The sequence below is a fragment of the Ranitomeya imitator genome, chromosome 1, assembly GCF_032444005.1.
Source record: "Ranitomeya imitator isolate aRanImi1 chromosome 1, aRanImi1.pri, whole genome shotgun sequence".
Classification (NCBI taxonomy): domain Eukaryota; kingdom Metazoa; phylum Chordata; class Amphibia; order Anura; family Dendrobatidae; genus Ranitomeya; species Ranitomeya imitator.
In genome coordinates, this window is record NC_091282.1 from 390,917,699 (window position 1) to 390,938,375 (window position 20,677).

At 40.1% G+C, this 20,677-nt stretch overlaps 1 protein-coding gene across 1 annotated transcript in view; it reads right to left on the reverse strand.

Moving 5' to 3' along the window:
- The window catches only part of CNTNAP4 (contactin associated protein family member 4), an 820,352-nt gene that overhangs the window by 328,184 nt on the left and 471,491 nt on the right, over positions 1-20,677 (reverse strand). Inside the window, exon 11 of the mRNA XM_069762123.1 lies at positions 16,968-17,074. Within this exon, the coding sequence (XP_069618224.1) occupies positions 16,968-17,074 (107 nt within the window). The remainder of the gene's footprint in view (positions 1-16,967; positions 17,075-20,677) is intronic.

A 20,677-nucleotide genomic window follows, 5' to 3' on the forward strand; every position in this document is an offset into this window, starting at 1 on the left:
GTGTTTTCCTGGCCCCCACTCACTGCCGACTATGCTGCCCCATTGACTTGCATTGGGTTTCGTGTTTCGGTCGATCCCGACTTTACGACATAATCGGCCGATTTCACTCGACCCGACTTTAGAGATAGTCGGGTTTTGCGAAACCCGACTCGACTCTAAAAAAGTCAAAGTCGCTCAACCCTATTGATGATGACAGTTTCAAGGAGCCTCCTGTATGCACAAAATAGCCGCATGCATTGCTCAGGTGTGATTTTGGCCCTTTCTTTCATACAAACACTCTTCAAATCCTGAAGGTTCTGTTGGCTCCTTCTATGAACTTTCAGCTTTAGTTATTTCCATTAATTTCCAATTGGATTCAAGTCAGGTGATTGGCTGTGCCATTCTGGCAACTTTATTTTCTTTCTCTGTAACTAATTGAGAATTTTCTTTGCTGCATGTTTGGTATCAAAGTCTTGCTGAAATATCCACCCTGGTTTCTTTTTTATCATCCTGGTAGATTGCAGATTTTGTTTTATCAAGAAAGTCTCGGTACATTTGTCCATTTATCCTTCTTTCAATTATTTGAATTTTGCCAGTGCCATATACTGAAAAAGCGCCCCACACCATGATGTTCCAAGCTCTGTACTTCACTGTTGATATGTTGTTTTGGGAGTGATATGCAGTGCCTTTCGGCCTCCAAACATGGTGCATATTATGGCATCCAATGAGTTCTATTTTGGTCTCATCTGAACAGACTATATATTCTCCCATTATGCCACAGGCTTGTTTAAATATTGCTAAGCAAACTGTAAATGTGCTTGAACATGCTTTTAATTCAGCAATGTAGTCTTGCATGGTGAGCGTGCATACAGGCCATGGAGGTTAAGTGCATTACTTATAGTTTTCTTTGAAACAGTTGTATCTGATGATTCCAGGTCTTGCTGCAGTTCTCCACTGGTGTTCCTTGGCTCTTAGGCAACTCTTCTTATAATTATTTTCCCTCCTCTGTCTGAAACATTGTGGAGAACACCTGGTCATGGTCAGTTTATATTAAAAAGATGCTCTTTCCACTTCTGGATTACGGCACCAACATTGCTCACTAGAACCTTCAGTAGTTTAGAAATTCTTATGTAACCAATGCCATCAGCATGTTTGCAGCAATAAAGCTTAAAATTTGTTGATAGTAAAAACACACTGGCGCTGACCTGGTTAAATTTGTGTAAAAGCCGCTGGCACCCAGGCAGATGGAGTGTGCAAGTCTGCCTAGATTGCTAAAAACACATGATAAACAAACTGGGCTGCCGCGCTAGTAACAAATATCAATGAACAAAACAAAATATGACTGCTGACCTGCAGTCACCGAAAATTCCAAAGTACCAGGAGCGGCTCTTACTTGTTCATGCCCAAGATTGTGATGCTCCGGGGTTCCAGAAGTGCTGTCTTTTTTAGTGAGTCTAAGATTGGGGAGCGTCCACCCGTTCTCAGAAGTGTCCCCTGTGCCCGCGTCTGTATGTTCTGGCGGTCAGCCTCGGCCAAAGGAGCCGCCATGTAGTAGCGTAGCTAGCGGGGGGCGTGGTTAGCTGTGACGTCACCTGCCCGTGGAAGATGGACATGTACGAGGGCCAATCCAATCCCGATGCCTTTCGAGGGAACCATCCCTCTTTTTCAAGGTTATGGCATCTGTCCTATCGCTATCCATTTATACCCACATTCACCTCCCCGCTGTTACACTAATCCACCAGATTGATTTGCGGATAGCAGTGTACTGGGCAAACTACTTTCAAGAAACTTTCTCATACTGAGTCCTACCTTACCACTGCCCTGCATGTATGCATCGCAAAAATACTGTAATTGGAAAAAAGATAATCTCCCTTGTCTTAAGCAATTTTTGTACCTATGGGGCTGTATATTTCTTTCTGCAATCAATAAAATACGTTTTACTCGGTAAATAAAAAATTACTCAATGTATAAAAAAGAGAGAAACTTCTTTTCATTGGGCAAATATCCACAGTACAAATGATGCAACCTTACCCTTTTCTGCCCTCATTAACCCAAAACTTGTATTAAAAAAATAACTAAAAAAAATATTAATTTAATGCCTAAAAATGAATGTGTGTATAAAAACCTTTATTTAAAAACCAAAGAGTGTATAAAAATGCAGTCAGAGAGACACCATATGATGTACACGGTATGTTAAAGGGTTAAGGCATCCATGAGTTTTTGAAGCTAAAAATACTTTTTCTCTACAGAATATTTTGACCGTAATTATTATAATTTTACAGTTTCCACTGAATACAGCTGATGTCTTCATCTTATAATTATGGGCTGTAGGCAAGTATCCTTCATTATCATATTGATTTATTATGATTTCCTTATGCGTCTCAAAAAAATATTGTCTATCTGTGATTTTTTGATAAGCTGTCCAGAAAAAAAGAAAGTCAAGTTGACAATCTTATATGTCTGTTGTGCTCAATTTAAAATGTCTTTAGGTGCTGAATCTCTTTAATGGTACCTTAACATTAGATTTGGTGTCATGCAATTTTTCAGCACTCATGATGAGATGTATGAACTTATCTCACTAGGAACATTTGTTACCAACTACACTTTCAAGTTGACCCGCTTATTGCAGGTTGATCACTAACCTGAGTTTTCTAGAGTAGAGAAGTAACAGAGGTTACAGATGTTGTCTTTCTATGTCATGAGTCTTGTTCTATGTGAAGATCGAACATAAAAGTCCAGGCATACATGTCTCATTTGTCTGGTACTGTTTGGTTTTCATTGCATTTCTTTGGTTGACATTGACATTTTACTTGCTATTAGCCCCTTCATGACCGGGGGATTTTTCGTTTTTCCGTGTTCGTTTTTCGCTCCCCTCCTTCCCAGAGCCATAACTTTTTTATTTTTCCGTCAATTTGGCCATGTGAGGGCTTATTTTTTGCGGGACGAGTTGTACTTTTGAACGACATCATTGGTTTTAGCATGTCGTGTACTAGAAAACGGGAAAAAAATTCCAAGTGCGGTGAAATTGCAAAAAAAGTGCAATCCCACATTGGTTTTTTGTTTGGCTTTTTTGCTAGGTTCACTAAATGCTAAAAATGACCTGCCATTATGATTCTCCAGGTCATTACGAGTTCATAGACACCAAACATGACTAGGTTATTTTTTATCTAAGTGGTGAAAAAAAATTCCAAAATTTGCTAAAAAAAAAAAAAAAAAATTGCGCCATTTTCCGATACTCGTAGCGTCTCCATTTTTCATCATCTGGGGTCGGTTGAGGGCTTATTTTTTGCGTGCCGAGATGATGTTTTTAATGATAGCATTTTGGTGCAGATACGTTCTTTTGATCGCCCGTTATTGCATTTTAATGCAATGTCGCGGCGACCAAAAAACCGTAATTCTGGCGTTTCGAGTTTTTTTCCCGCTACGCTGTTTAGCGATCAGGTTAATACTTTTTTTTATTTGATAGATCGGGCGATTCTGAGCGCGGCGATACCAAATATGCGTAGATTTGATATTTTTTTTATTGATTTATTTTGATTGGGGCGAAAGGGGGGTGATTTAAAGTTTTATGTTTTTTTATTTTTTTCACATTTTTTTAAACTTTTTTTTTTAACTTTTGCCATGCTTCAATAGCCTCCATGAGAGGCTAGAAGCAGGCACAGCACGATCGGCTCTGCTACATAGCAGCGATCTGCTGATCGCTGCTATGTAGCAGAATTGCACGTGTGCTGTGAGCGCCGACCACAGGGTGGCGCTCACAGCGACGGGCAATCAGTAACCATAGAGGTCTCAAGGACCTCTATGGTTACCATTCACAAGCATCGCCGACCCCCGATCATGTGACGGGGGTCGGCGATGACGTCATTTCCGGCCGCCCGGCCGGAAGCGGTAGTTAAATGCCGCTGTCTGCGTTTGACAGCGGCATTTAACTAGTTAATAGGTGCGGGCAGATCGCGATTCTGCCCGCACCTATTACGGGCACATGTCAGCTGTTCAAAACAGCTGACATGTCCCGGCTTTGGTGCGGGCTCATCGCGGAGCCCTGCATCAAAGCAGGGGAGCCGGCATCGGACGGTATAGTACGTCCGATGCCGGTAAGGGGTTAATGGCAATGTTAGTCCAAATTTTTCCCCTCCGTAAACACTGTGTTTCCAAGTGTATAGCGGACTAGTTTTATATTTCAGGTGTCACCGGCACACTAAAACCACATTGATTGCTTTGTTGTATATTAGTGGAGTTGATAATACAGCAACACGATTTACAAGCAGCAAATGACATTGAATGAATGATTGAAGAAAAAGGTCAGCACTCAAACATTCAAATATACAAAAGTTATTTCTTTATCATAGGACTCAATTATCTTGCTTTTCCAATCTCATTATAATTATTCTCTGCTTCTTGCACTGTACCGACCAGTGTATTCGCTAATGAAAACATTCCATTATCTTTGATTCGATGATTTTTTTTTTATTATTGCTTATTTCTGTGTTCTATACTGGTGCATGAATTTAACCCCTTAACGAACTGAGCTTATGGGGCCTTAACGATACAATTTTATGTTTTCCTCTGTGCATTGCATCAGCATTATTATATTTAGATTTTATTGACAAGGCAAGGTCCCATGTGGAAGAAAATGTTATTTTTTGGTGCTGATCAGAAAGTTCAATAATGTACACTTATATTATTTTTACTATGGCAAGTGTAACACCCCAGGTAACCGGTTGTTACAGTGGCATTGCTTTCCTCACGGGGAGAGTGATGTCACGCTTGGAAGCAGGGAAGGAGCCATTTAACAGGTAATCAGCAAATACAACATCATTCTGACTTCAGGCCAGAAAGGGGAGCTAGCTCTACACCCAACTTCAGGGGAGCTGCTTTCTGGTAAGTAGGAGGAGTCAGTTGCTAGGCTGTTGCTAGGCGTTAGGAAGAGGTAGTAGTTGCTGAGAGGAGAGCGATGTGTGAGGAAGGAAGCTGGAGCCGGGCAGCTCCTGGGAAGGAAAGACAGAACAGAGCAACTGATAAAGAGACTGAAAGGGAAAAGGGGCAAAGGTGAAGTTAAGACCAGAGGAGAATAGCTACAATTTAGTTACCTCTTGACAGAGTGCAGACACCAGTAGCCGGAAAGCCGAGGTTGTGGGGGGGCTCTGAAAAACCGCCAGAACAACTGAACTACAGGTCACTTGTCCACCCTGAAACCTGAAGACACAGTGGCGAATAGAGCCCGGGTCATGATAGAGACCCTGTGAAAAGGCTCAAGCCACCTGTCATACAGGTTAGTGTCCCACTTACACAAAGGACAGAAAACTCTTGAGGACCTTGTTGGACAGCTATAGGCAGCAAGGAACTACACCACAGAGCTAAAGGGAAGGCTTCTAACCCCACCTGGTAAGGGGGAAATCCCAACTTGCTTCCAAGCCGGCCGGACCACAACCAGCACCTGTGATCCGGTGCCCTGGACTGTGGCTGTCTGAATTGCTTCAGTAAAGAGGTAAAGAGACTACAACCTTGTGTCCTCTGTTTCTTATTACACCATCTCCATCTACACACGGGGACCCTGGGGTCCTACTTCACCTGTGTGAAGTTATACCATCTGGCTGCCACAACATCACCCCAGAAACATCACCCCAGAGGACCCCTTTAAGAGCGTCGGTCACCACTGACCGAATACTACAGGTGGCGTCACAAACTTTCCTTATTTCTACAAATCCCTTTAAAGACCGTTCCTTTAACATGGGCGCCCAGGGCCACAGACCGGGTCGCCGCTGCCATGACACATCCCCATAAGTAGCGGACCCGGTACCGAGTACCCCACGGACCTAACGGGCAACTCACAAATACATCCCAAAAAATGATGTTTCCCGAATTAATTTGTATGCTGAAGAAAATGTTTTGTGGTTGTCCCCTCTGAACAAAATAAGCATAGCTTAAGGGATGTGATTCGGTTGAGTGGAATTATCTTGAAATGACATTTCGACCATTTGGCTTTTGACCAAGCTTCATAATGAATTACAATTTTGTTTAAATCTCCGAAGACTAGAGTTAATGGTTAATGGTTTCATCTTTCCGTTGATTACCTTGGTGAGAGGGAACAGACAGAAAATTGTTCCCAATTTTATTTCTCATTGCCATAGAACCACTAGCTGCCAGGATCTGTTGGACTTCCACATATCAAGGGAATAAAGTGTGTTCTTGTGAAAACCAATTGGGGTTATATGCAGATGATTTGAGTCTGTTCATGGCCAATACAAAGGGCTTTTTATTATTGCTTATTTATATGTCCAACACTGGTGAATGTTTTTAACCTCTTAACGAACTAGCCTTATTGGGCCTTAATGACACACTTTTAAATTTTCCTCTACATTGTTATCTTTACATTTTATTGACAAGGTCATATATGGGAGAAAATGTTATTGTTGGTGCTGATAAAAGGGTACAAATCAAATAATGCACACAAATTATTTTTACTATGGCAAATACATCCCAAAAATTGCTGTTTCACACATTATTTTGTATACTGAAGAAAATGTAGTATATGTTAAATAATTGCATTTATCAATTTTTTTGCATCAGACATAATAGAAGATTTTGTTTGTCATTGCCATAGAACCACTAGCTGTCATTATCTGTTGGACTTCCATGTATCAAGGGAAAAAAGTGTGTTCTTGTGAAGACCAATTAGAGTTATATGAAGATGATTTGAGTCTGTTCACAGCCAATATAAAGGGCACGTTGCGTTTGGCATGGATCTGAATGATGAATTTGGCTATTTCTCCATTTGAACAATACATTTTAATTTTTTTGCATATCTGTGTTGATAGTCCTATTTCACACCCATACAACACACAACACCCCCTGGTTATGGGGGACTTTAACTACCCGGATATTAACTGGGAAACAGAAACCTGTGAAACCCATAAAGGCAACAGGTTTCTGCTAATAACCAAGAAAAATTATCTTTCACAATTGGTGCAGAATCCAACCAGAGGAGCAGCACTTTTAGACCTAATACTATCTAATAGACCTGACAGAATAACAAATCTGCAGGTGGTTGGGCATTTAGGAAATAGCGACCACAATATTGTGCAGTTTCACCTGTCTTTCACTAGGGGGACTTGTCAGGGAGTCACAAAAACATTGAACTTTAGGAAGGCAAAGTTTGAACAGCTTAGAGATGCCCTTAATCTGGTAGACTGGGACAATATCCTCAGAAATGAGAATACAGATAATAAATGGGAAATGTTTAAGAACATCCTAAATAGGCAGTGTAAGCGGTTTATACCTTGTGGGAATAAAAGGACTAGAAATAGGAAAAACCCAATGTGGCTAAACAAAGAAGTAAGACAGGCAATTAACAGTAAAAAGAAAGCATTTGCACTACTAAAGCAGGATGGCACCATTGAAGCTCTAAAAAACTATAGGGAGAAAAATACTTTATCTAAAAAACTAATTAAAGCTGCCAAAAAGGAAACAGAGAAGCACATTGCTAAGGAGAGTAAAACTAATCCCAAACTGTTCTTCAACTATATCAATAGTAAAAGAATAAAAACTGAAAATGTAGGCCCCTTAAAAAATAGTGAGGAAAGAATGGTTGTAGATGACGAGGAAAAAGCTAACATATTAAACACCTTCTTCTCCACGGTATTCACGGTGAAAAATGAAATGCTAGGTGAAATCCCAAGAAACAATGAAAACCCTATATTAAGGGTCACCACTCACCAATCTAACCCAAGAAGAGGTGCGAAACCGGCTAAATAAGATTAAAATAGATAAATCTCCGGGTCCGGATGGCATACACCCACGAGTACTAAGAGAACTAAGTAATGTAATAGATAAACCATTATTTCTTATTTTTAGTGACTCTATAGCGACAGGGTCTGTTCCGCAGGACTGGCGCATAGCAAATGTGGTGCCAATATTCAAAAAGGGCTCTAAAAGTGAACCTGGAAATTATAGGCCAGTAAGTCTAACCTCTATTGTTGGTAAAATATTTGAAGGGTTTCTGAGGGATGTTATTCTGGATTATCTCAATGAGAATAACTGTTTAACTCCATATCAGCATGGGTTTATGAGAAATCGCTCCTGTCAAACCAATCTAATCAGTTTTTATGAAGAGGTAAGCTATAGGCTGGACCACGGTGAGTCATTGGACGTGGTATATCTCGATTTTTCCAAAGCGTTTGATACCGTGCCGCACAAGAGGTTGGTACACAAAATGAGAATGCTTGGTCTGGGGGAAAATGTGTGTAAATGGGTTAGTAACTGGCTTAGTGATAGAAAGCAGAGGGTGGTTATAAATGGTATAGTCTCTAACTGGGTCGCTGTGACCAGTGGGGTACCGCAGGGGTCAGTATTGGGACCTGTTCTCTTCAACATATTCATTAATGATCTGGTAGAAGGTTTACACAGTAAAATATCGATATTTGCAGATGATACAAAACTATGTAAAGCAGTTAATACAAGAGAAGATAGTATTCTGCTACAGATGGATCTGGATAAGTTGGAAACTTGGGCTGAAAGGTGGCAGATGAGGTTTAACAATGATAAATGTAAGGTTATACACATGGGAAGAGGGAATCAATATCACCATTACACACTGAACGGGAAACCACTGGGTAAATCTGACAGGGAGAAGGACTTGGGGATCCTAGTTAATGATAAACTTACCTGGAGCAGCCAGTGCCAGGCAGCAGCTGCCAAGGCAAACAGGATCATGGGGTGCATTAAAAGAGGTCTGGATACACATGATGAGAGCATTATACTGCCTCTGTACAAATCCCTAGTTAGACCGCACATGGAGTACTGTGTCCAGTTTTGGGCACCGGTGCTCAGGAAGGATATAATGGAACTAGAGAGAGTACAAAGGAGGGCAACAAAATTAATAAAGGGGATGGGAGAACTACAATACCCAGATAGATTAGCGAAATTAGGATTATTTAGTCTAGAAAAAAGACGACTGAGGGGCGATCTAATAACCATGTATAAGTATATAAGGGGACAATACAAATATCTCGCTGAGGATCTGTTTATACCAAGGAAGGTGACGGGCACAAGGGGGCATTCTTTGCGTCTGGAGGAGAGAAGGTTTTTCCACCAACATAGAAGAGGATTCTTTACTGTTAGGGCAGTGAGAATCTGGAATTGCTTGCCTGAGGAGGTGGTGATGGCGAACTCAGTCGAGGGGTTCAAGAGAGGCCTGGATATCTTCCTGGAGCAGAACAATATTGTATCATACAATTATTAGGTTCTGTAGAAGGACGTAGATCTGGGTATTTATTATGATGGAATATAGGCTCAACTGGATGGACAAATGTCTTTTTTCGGCCTTACTAACTATGTTACTATGTTACTATGTAATACCAAGGCCTTTTGCCAAATTTAGCCTTGCAAGCATGTATCATTCATTTTTGTTACATCCCTTTTAAATAGGAAACAAAATAGAAAACTACACATTTAACTGTGCACCTCTGTGTTTGCAGACCTGTTTAAGAAGTAAAACTTCAGATCTGTACATGCACAGCAACACTAGGCTGTTGTTGCATTAGGCTTTTTGGGCATCCCATGTACCTAGACCAACTAGCATTTCTTGTTCAGTCCTTTCTATCAAGGGTTGAATTACTGTGGTTAAATTTTATATTGGAAATGTGCATTATATTTGTGTACAAAATGTATGGTAAAAGAAAAAAGTGTTAAAGGGAACCTGTCACCCCGTTTTTTCAAGATGAGATAAAAATAGCGTTAAATAGGGGCCGAGCTGTGCTTTACATTAGTGTATTTTGTGAGCCTTTATTCCCCACCTATGCTGCCGAAATACCTTTGTAAAGTCGCCGTTTTGGGCTGTCACTCACGCTGGTCTGGTCATATGGGCGTGGTGACAGCGCTGTTTCTCCCCCAGATATCCGTTGGTGGCGTAGTGGTTTGCGCATGCCCAACAGGCAAATCCACTGCGCAGCTGAAGGAAAAGAGCGCGATCTGCGCTATTCAGCCGTTTATCGGTGGGCGCGGCCATCTTTGTGAGGCCGCGCGTGCGCAAATGGTACTGCTCGGCTTCCCGGGGATTCAGGAAAATGACCGCGGGATGCCGCGCGTGCGCAGATGGAGATCGTGGCGGCCATTTTCCTGAAGCCCTGGGAAGCTGAGCAGTACCATCTGCGCACGCGCGGCCTCACAAAGATGGCCGCGCCCACCGATAAACGGCTGAATAGCGCAGATCGCGCTCTTTTCCTTCAGCTGCGCAGTGGATTCACCTGTTGGGCATGCGCAAACCACTACGCCACCAACGGAAAGATGAGCAAGATCTGGGGGAGAAACAGCGCTGTCACCACGCCCATATGACCAGACCAGCGTGAGTGACAGCCCAAAACGGCGACTTTACAAAGGTATTTCGGCAGCATAGGTGGGGAATAAAGGCTCACAAAATACACTAATGTAAAGCACAGCTCGGCCCCTATTTAACGCTATTTTTATCTCATATTGAAAAAACGGGGTGACAGGTTCCCTTTAATAACAAACAAAACAACAACACCGCAACTAAGAATGTGGAAGCTCCTATCAACAGTAGCGTCACCACCACTTAAACCACACATCTGGGCAGTAGTACTACTTAACGCAAGTCACAAGTTGCCTTAATTTCCTCTGAAAGTGAATTAGTGGGGAGGAAAGGGAAGTTTTTGATATATTTGACACATCACTCATCACACAGCAGGAAGATGCTATTTCTGGCACCACTCTGAGCAAATGATGATATTCAACAGCAACAATTTCCTATAATTGATGGATTGGATAAGATGAAAAGTCAGCTATTGTACTCAGATGATGTGGGGCTAGAAGCGATGGAGGACATTATTGAAATGACAAACTGTGTTGCTGTCATGGTAGGGGCACTGTTAGAAGAAGTAACTCCTGAGTCAGTATGTTGTGGTGCCAAGCTGGTGGTGTTTTCAAAATTAATGCCACAACTGTTGCTGGTAGAGGAAGCTCAACATTTCAGGCGGTAGTCTTGATCGTTATGTGTCCTATGTGTGGGTATCTCAAGTATGGGAATGCAGGCTCTTAAGTAGTAAAATAAGATGTGGAAATCCTGGCACAAAAATTGACTTTTAGAAAGCATGACAAGTCTGGGATGTGTGATATTAAAAAAACTATTGGTTTCGACTGGTTTCCATACATTGGCTCTCAAAAGTATTCACCTCCTTGGCTTTTGATTTATTTTGTTACATTGCAACCTGTGTTTAAATATTTTTGTCTTCCGATTAATGTCTGATGCAAAAACACTACTGATGGGCGAATCCGTCCAGCACGTTAGGCCAAACATCTAAAAAAAGTTTTCTTTGGATACCAGAATAGTACCTGTTCACAAACCAGGACCACATCCAGATGAATGGGGGGCCCGAACATCTGTTGTTTGGCAAGCTGTCATCTATCATTAAGTTCATGCCATAAGTGAGGTCACAGGGATTTGAAGTATGGTGAACATTCTTATGGCAGCTCAGTCCTTACATGTTGCAGTAGCATTTACGCTCCTGTCAGTGTGCTCCAGCTGGCAGGGATAGCAGTCGCATCACTGATGTGACCAATTTACAATTCATTTGGATCATAGTGGGACAGTATGGGTTATCTTATCTTCACAACAGACAGGTGACGGATGTAGTTGTTAATTATTTTTCTTTATTTACAGGGGAAGGGGACATTACCATCAGGAAAGTAGTAATTTGGCAACAGGTGAGTACATGGTTGTTTATTATTTTATTTTCTTTACAACAGACAAGGGCTTCAACAGTGCTTTAACAGTGCTTTTTATTTTTATTTCAAATCAAGAAGGCTGTGTCTTTCTTTGAATTAAAGAACTTTAATTGTTGATGTGTCTTTTTTTACAACCTAACTATAGGGTTAGCAACTTATAGATGCCTCTCCATTACTAACCTGTGGGTTTGAAGTCAGTGGCCATAAAACAGCTGACATCAATGCCACAAGCATTACCTCACTTGCCTTTACACCAGGGCAATAGGAAGAGCTGGGTAATGCACCAAAATTGGTTATGATCAGTGGTAAAATCTTTACCACCGGTCAGACAGCTGCGTTTCCCATGCTGTCAAATGACAGCATAAGCCCGCAGCTGTGATTGGAGGTAAAAAGTTTACCTCCAGACACTGGTGCTGGCTAATGGGAATACTGCTCCCATCAGCCTGCACCTGCCGTCGCTATTAACACCGCTGCTCGCTGATGCTGCATGCACAGCAGCTCATTGCCCAGTATTTCTCAGCCTGGACAGTTGCATCTTGGCACCGTCCAGGTTGAAAACTGTTTATCCCCAGACATGAATTACGGCGTCGGAAACAACATTGGACAAGTGAGAGATATTGTCATTTTTTATTTTTGTTTTCTTACCAGAGGCGAGGGATTCTATTAAATGGAAATTATGTGAGTATAACTGTTTTTATTTTTAAATAAAAAAGTAAAAGTGTGTTTTGTTTTATTTCAAATAAAAGACTTAATACTAATACCACTTATACTTTATGAACCCCACTTGCCACGGCTACATGGCAAGTGGGAAGAGCCAGGTAAAGCACCAGAATTGATGCATCTGATATGCCTTTTCTGGGTGCCTGCGAACTGCTATTTTTAGGCTCGGAGCAGCTGGGGCAATATCCATGGCCTCTAACCAGCCTGTGAATACCAGCCCTCAGCTGTCTGATTTAGCTTGGCTGGTTTTCAAAAGTTGAGGGAACCCACAACATTGTTTTAATTATTTATTTAAATAATAAAAAAAGGCATGGGGACCCCTATATTCTTGATAACCAGCCTTGCTAACACTAACATTTGAGGGTTGCAGCCCCCAGCTGTGAGGTTTGCCTGTCTGGTTATCAAAGAAACAGGGGAACCCAAGTCATTTTGTTAAAAATTATTTATTTATGTGAAGTCTCACGATACAGCGCTGAGAAATTTCTCAGTGAACTGCGGTGAACTCTCAGAGTTCAGCGCTGCACCGAGAAACTTTCTGTGCTAGCAGGGATCTCTGCATGTCACTGCAGTTTATTTGCCAGGCTGGCAACACAGCTTCTATGACTTGCAGTAACCTTAATGAGATCACCGCTAATCACTGGTGTTGCACTCACAGCAGCTCATCCATCATTGGTTCTCAGCCCGGATGGTCGCATCTTGGGACCATCTAGGTTGAAAACTATTCCCAGACATGGATTACAACATGGGACAGAACGACGGACAGGTGAGTGATATGTTTGCTTTTTATTTTTGTTTTATTACAGGAGACAAGGGATTCAATGGAATGGGCATTAGGTAAGTATAACTGTGTTTGTTATTTTTAAAAGTAAAACTGTATTTTGTTTTGTTTCAAATAAAAAACTTTATTCTTGCTGTGTGTTTATTTACCGTACAACTTACAACTATAGGATTAGTAATGGATAGGTGTCTTATAGATGCCTTTCCATTTCTAAGATGTCCTTGATGTCACCGGACAATAAAAAGGTGACATCAACCCCACAAATATGAACCCCAGTTGCCACTGCTACAAGACAAGTGGGAAGAGCCTGGTAAGGCAGCAGAATTGGTGCATCTAATAGATGTACCTTTTCTGGGTGGCTGCAGGTTGCTAATTTTAGGCTGGAGGGTGGCAATATCCATGGCCTCTTACCAGCATGAGAATATCAGCCCGAAGCTGTCTGCTTTAGCTTGGTTGGTTGTCAAAAATGAAGGGACACCATTATTTGTTATTTATTTAAATAATTTAAAAAATCGCAGTAGGGACCCCTCTATTTTTGATACCCAGCCTTGCTAACACTGACATCTCAGGGTTGCTGCCCCTAGCTGTGAGCTTTGTCTGGCTGGTTATCAAAAATACAGAGGAACCCACACCATTTAAAAAAATATATATTTATTTAGAGAGCAGGCGCTGGCTGATGAATACTCCCATTATCCACCACCTGCTGTCGCTGATATTAGTGGCAGCAGGCGTAGGCTGATTTGAGCAGTAGTCCCATCAGCTGATGCCAGTGACCGGAGGTAAACTGTTTACCTCCAATCACAGCTGCAGGCTTATGCTGTCATTTGACAGAGTGTGAACTGCGGCTGTCTGACAAGCGGTAATGATTTTATCATTGATCAGAAGCAATGTTTGCTGTGCTGCCCATCACATGACATAGTGGCAAATAGTGGATATTCTGGCCCCCACTGAAGTGAATGGGATCTGGGTTCAGGTCCAGGTGCTGTACTATTACCCAATCTCGAATTTTTTTTTTAACTGTTTGGCCGAATCCACAAGCCCGAACATCCAGGAGACCACTCATCTAAATGTTTACAGTTGTAGGCATGTTCTTTACATAAACTGATGCAAGCCCTCAATAAAACCTGTGAAATTCCAGGTTGTGAGGTAGCAAAACATGAAAAATACCAGAGCTTAAATACTTTTGCAAAACACTGAACATAGTAATGATTATTTAGTTGATTATTGTTGGGCTTAAATGGCACAATCGTGGTCATTAAATGACTACTGAATGGCTACATGCAAGATGTTCAATAAATGGCCTGGTTAGACAAACCAACCTGATTCCCTACAGAATATGTTAATGCGAATGTTCTGTGTCCACAGAAAGTAAAGTTTTAAGCATAGGAAGATGGACAATAAAAAATTATATTGTGGTACCGTGTTAGCCAGAAAAAATTATGTAAATACTCTTATGGTCAAAAATATTCCAGGAGTGACACCTTCATTAGAAATTGAACGTAATGCAAGCATTTAACTGTGAAGGATTTGTCACTATGAGATTAACATTGCTGGACTAAAATGCCCCCTTCCCCTGTGATAAACAGCTCACTGTCTATAGACATTGTTATATAGAACTTGGCGTGGGCAGTGGCAGCTTTCCCAGCTCTGCTTCACTATTTTTTTTAAATCAGATATTTTTTATTAAAGTTTTCAGAACATAACAGAATTTTCTCGAAAATACCCCACAATCTTTTCCCCATTCCCAACAGCGCCCCCCCTACCCAACCCTCGTCCAATGATAAAATATATCACAAGAATAATACAGACATACAGTAGATAAGGCACATATCCCAAGGCACCAGTCATGGAGTACAACTAAATCACTTTCAGGGTGATATAAACGTGGTATCACGAGAATAAATTTACAGACGGTAATCCAAAAACATTCAACCATCCTGCCCAAATGTTCTCAAACACTGCCGGTCTACCCCATTTAAGATAAATGGCCTTCTCTCTGCAAAGTATGAGGTTTAGCTTATTTACATATTCTTTCCTTGTGGGAACTTTATCTGAGACCCAGTGATATACTATTAATTTTCTAGCAGTAAAAAGCATTCTGGCAACAGCTATTTGTGAATAATCATCTCCTCCCGCCTCCTCAACATATCCAAACACACAGACAATAGGATCTCTGGGAATATCCTGCTCTGTGGCCATATATATTAAGTTGAGAACCATAATCCAGAATATTTGTATACAGGGACACGTCCAGAACATATGTAGGATATCTGCATTATCGAGCGTACATTTGGGACATTTTGAATTTGGCCTAAGACCCAAATCAAACAGCCACTTAGGAGTCTTAAAAACCCTATAAAGGATATATAGTTAAGACAGATGGTTAGGCTCACTGAGGGACAACTTAGCTATCATTTGCATTATTGACTCCCATTGATCTCCTGAAATCCCCCCACTTGTTGTTTCCGTTTCGCTAATGCCATCATCGGGTGACCTAACAGCACCCTCGAGAGGAGCTCCCCGTACACGAATGAAATTAGTCCCCTTGTAGATGCCTGTAAACCGAGCCTATTAATAACAGTATCATGATGTATAATAATAGGGTGTATATGAGTCTGCATTATATAAGCGTGTCTTACTTGTAAATACTGATAAAATATAGAATGCTGAAGTGAGAACTCCTTTCATAAGTCCTTAAATGATTAGCTCTGCTTCACTCTTAATATAAAAGCTTGGATTGTGTCAGAACAGCTGCACCCAGTAAGCTAAGTGATATGTTGTTGGATTCAGGGTCTCTTTGCCCACATTACACTGCTCCCAGATGAAGTAGAAAAAATTGTTTAATCTCTACTGGAGACTGAGCTGTGCTGCAGACTACTCGGACAGGCGGGTCTTTGGCAGCTTCTCTCCTCCCACTGTCTCGACAGGTCTCTGCCTATGCCTACATGCACACAGAATACTTGGCTGATTTTGTACAGCCAGTGCCTGATACATACTGCCCATGAATTGACATATATGTCAGGTTCTCTTTGAAGACTATTTGGACAGGCCAGTAACCAGGTAAGAACATTTGTAGGTACACTAATTGCCAACTATATGCCAGTCTCAATAGGCCAGCAAACACCTGATGTGTCAGGCCAGGATAGGACCATCAGGTGCGATGATTTTTAAGCAGGATTGAAAATCGTTGTTATCGGCAGCACATTACCCGTGTAAAGAGATGTGTTGCTTATAATGATGATATTTTAGTCACCACACCTGACAAATAAGACAAGTTCAGTTCACAAAAGCGTACAGTACATTGTGTCATTTCTAAAAATAAGAAACAGATCCTTTTTTTCTGAACTCATACAACCATATTAAGAGGCTTTAGAAACATTTCATACCACATTATTACCAAAAAAATATTCAGAATTTTGATTGTAGATTTGATATAGATAGGAAAGAAATATAACTGAACCTAAGATCAGTTTAAGAAATAATTGGAAAACTTTCTTTTACACTGCTTTAAAACATTGCTGCCTCGTTGCTTTTTTTGCTACAATGATAATTAAATTTCAAACTTTGTTGCCTTAATTTTGGCCCAAAAAATGCAACAAGGCCAGGACGGTTGAACATTTTGCCCATAAAGCTGCAGGAAAATAACTTTTGATCTTAAGCAGCTGCAGAAAACAAGTGCATTGAACATGAGAATCCTTTGGTTGAATCACAGTATTATTTTGGTACATATTTTTATAGCTGAAAAACTCACGATAATGACAAGTTGCTCCCATGTATCCTGTGTCAGAGCAATTACAGTAGAAATCACTCCAGGTTTGTGAGCACATTCCTCCATGCTCACAGTAATTTGGAAAACATCTGAAAAACAACATTTCTATATTAGCATTTTATAAGATTGAAAGCCAGGCTCTGACTTCTGCTTCGTGTGAAAGACTGCAAGCTCATTTTATTAGTATAGTTTCAAGTAATACTGAAATGTAAAATATAAAAACTAGAGACAGCCGCTCATTAAGGAGAACAAAAATGATGACATATTTCATGGCCACAGCTGTAAATGTCATTCTCGGCAATAATATGAATCATAATTTAGTACTCCAATATAATACACAATAATGACCTATGCAGACAGAATTTCAGACATGACTACCATCTGATCAATCGTTGATAGAATTTGTGCATATAAAACTTTTAAAACCAATATATTTTGTGGTTGCTCCTTAAAAACTCATTCGTCATTGCACTTTGAAAAAGTCTAATTAAAAGTTTTGTTCTCCAATAACTAGACCACATTACAGTTAAGGACATTTAGATACTTTATTAGAATAGTGTAAAATATACCAGTGATTTTTAAGCCAATTAAACTGTGTCAATTCCAGCCGAGAAAAAAATTAGTTGGAAAAACGTTGCTAGAAATGTATTAATAATTCTAATAAATCTTTTACAGTTTCAAATTTTATTATTGCATTTTCTGAAAAGGGGAGAATACAGAATGATATAACCAATCTTAGCCTACAATCAGCCACGATTTTTTTTAAATTGAAATATTTAAAACTATCTCTTTTGTTTTGTTGTTAACACTGCTCGGCTCGAAGCCGTTCTAATGTGCATTTAGAAGAATACTAAAGAGATGATAATTATAGAAATGCAGATGAGCCACTATGAATGAGTACATTTAAAAGTCTAATCTCAGAAATATATGACATATAAAAAATGTTTTAATTGTTCACATTGTCTTTGATTTAAAAAAAAAACCTCTATAAACAGGCATCTATGCTCAAGAATATGTTTAAGGAGCCATGTACAACTTTATATTGAAGTTGAAGAAGCCATTAGAGATGATCAAATCGATTTGATGCAAATCGAATTTGAGTTCCATTTCCCGAAATTTGCAGGTCCAACTAAATTTGAATAATCTGATTTTAACAAATCGCTCAAACAGTTTTCACTATTTTACACATTCTAGAAGGTGGTGTCTATTACATACCGCTGCATGGATGAGAAGATGGAGAAAAACAATTTTCCAACTTCTCTATTCTGTTAGTCCAAGCAAATTGAATTGCATTCAGCTGTCATCTGACTCATTTACTTGCATGGCCAAGTGTGATCCAAATGTCGGATGTAAAAAAATGGACATGTGTATGGCCTTATGGACCAACATTGGTCCGAGTGTGATTTGATGTTTTGTTGGATCGCACTCAGATCGAAAATATGGTCATCTGCAATTTGAGAAAAATGTATTCACAATAAATTTAATTTTGGGGAAAAAATTGCCAAACCTGACAATAGGTTTGTCAATTATCCCTAATCCCCATATTAGTGACCTTACCTATACCTCGGAATTCATTAGAAAGCAGTTCTAATGTGCCTTCATATCAAACAGCTCTACCTTATGTATGAAGCCCCATAGATGCCTAAAAAAGCAGCCATTTCTTGCATGCACTTGTTTATCACCTCACCCACATCTTTCGCCATTTATCAGCTTTAGTAAATTTCTCTTACCACTAGTCTCAAACACGATCTGAACAATGAACAACAAGTGAATGGGCCTAAATATACTTATTAATCTATATGCTATTCTCAGCATTCTGTGGTATATCGCTTCGCTTGTGATGGCGATATTTACTAGCCACATATAGTCAGAAAATGCCACATATAGTCAGATGGGAGAACTACAATACCCAGATAGATTAGCAAAATTAGGATTATTTAGTCTAGAAAAAAGATGACTGAGGGGCGATCTAATAACCATGTATAAGTATATAAGGGGACAATACAAATATCTCGCTGAGGATCTGTTTATACCAAGGAAGGTGATGGGCACAAGGGGACATTCTTTGCGTCTGGAGGAGAGAAGGTTTTTCCACCAACATAGAAGAGGATTCTTTACTGTTAGGGCAGTGAGAATCTGGAATTGCTTGCCTGAGGAGGTGGTGATGGCGAACTCAGTCGAGGGGTTCAAGAGAGGCCTGGATGTCTTCCTGGAGCAGAACAATATTGTATCATACAATTATTAGGTTCTGTAGAAGGGCGTGGATCTGGGGATTTATTATGATGGAATATAGGCTGAACTGGATGGACAAATGTCTTTTTTCGGCCTTACCAACTATGTTACTATGTATATAATAAATTAATCTTTCCTCATCCATAACATTAAAATTAGAATAATTCTGACTTTCACTACCAAGTGAAAATATTTTTAAAAAAAGTAAAAAAAAATTAAAGGCGTTCTCCAGGCATATGATGTTAATAACCTGTAATCAAAAATTTGAATTTATTAAGTGTATTACATATTTTCTCTTTATAATGCAGTTTATTTCTATGTTTTATCTAAAGCCAACATATTCCACAGCACTTTACAGACATTATCATTATTCACTGTCCCCATTTGGGCTCAAAACCTAAATTTCCAATCAGTATGTCCTTGAAGTATAGGAGGAAATCTGAATTCCTGGGGCAAACAAGGAGAAAATATGCAAACTCTTTTGAAAAGGTGATAACCACTGAATGACCTTCATGCACATTTAAATTTCATGGCATAGATGTGAATAACGGTTAGAAGACCATTGATCAATAGAGTTAAGAACTCTATCTCTGGTTGGGGAATATAGATAGTTATTCCCATTTCAGTAATGAATAGGAATAGGATACACCTTTAAGTGAGCAATGGCAGAATATCATTAAAGAATAGTTCATATATTAAAATATAAATTAAACCATTCAACATTTCCTGCAATCAAATTATTTAGATATGAGCAGATCTGAAGACATTCTAATTCGCCAAATGACGCTGATTTTCATGGAAACATATATTTTCATCAAAATTTATTCTCTAAAAAACTATTCTCCCTTATTATACCTTCACGTCTGCTGAGACCCCAGAGCTTAACAAACACAAAATGTTCAGAAAACCCCAAGAACTAATGCTAACTTCAGGGCTCACCTTTGCTTGTCACTGTCGCCTGTAGGACTTTGATGTCTATTCTTACCATCACCGCATGCTGAAACCGTGGGCATCTTCACGCTAGGCCTGGACTTCTGGCTGTGACTAGACCCAGGACATCCATGTACATGCACAGGGACGTCCCGGGCCTAGCCGCACCCACAAGTTATTATGACATGTGAGTGAGTGTGTCCTGACTCCGGACATCGTAAGTGCACGTAGCAAGGTCATGGAACACAATGTTGCAATGAACTTACGATGCACAGTCATTTCTGGCCTGTGTGAAGAAGACCGGGTTTTAGTAAGCCATGGTGGTAACAAGTGGTGCTGAGGTCCATACTGGAGAAGTAAGCAGTGGAGGTGGCCTGGGAAATGTGCAATGAGATATTATTTTTGTTTTGTTTTTTAACCTTTTGCCCAACCCTAAAGTACAGCCAACCTCCATTTTGGTAAAATTGCTGGGAGCAATTACAGAAAAATCCACATACTGGAGAATAGGGATTCTTGTAAAATTCAAGTAG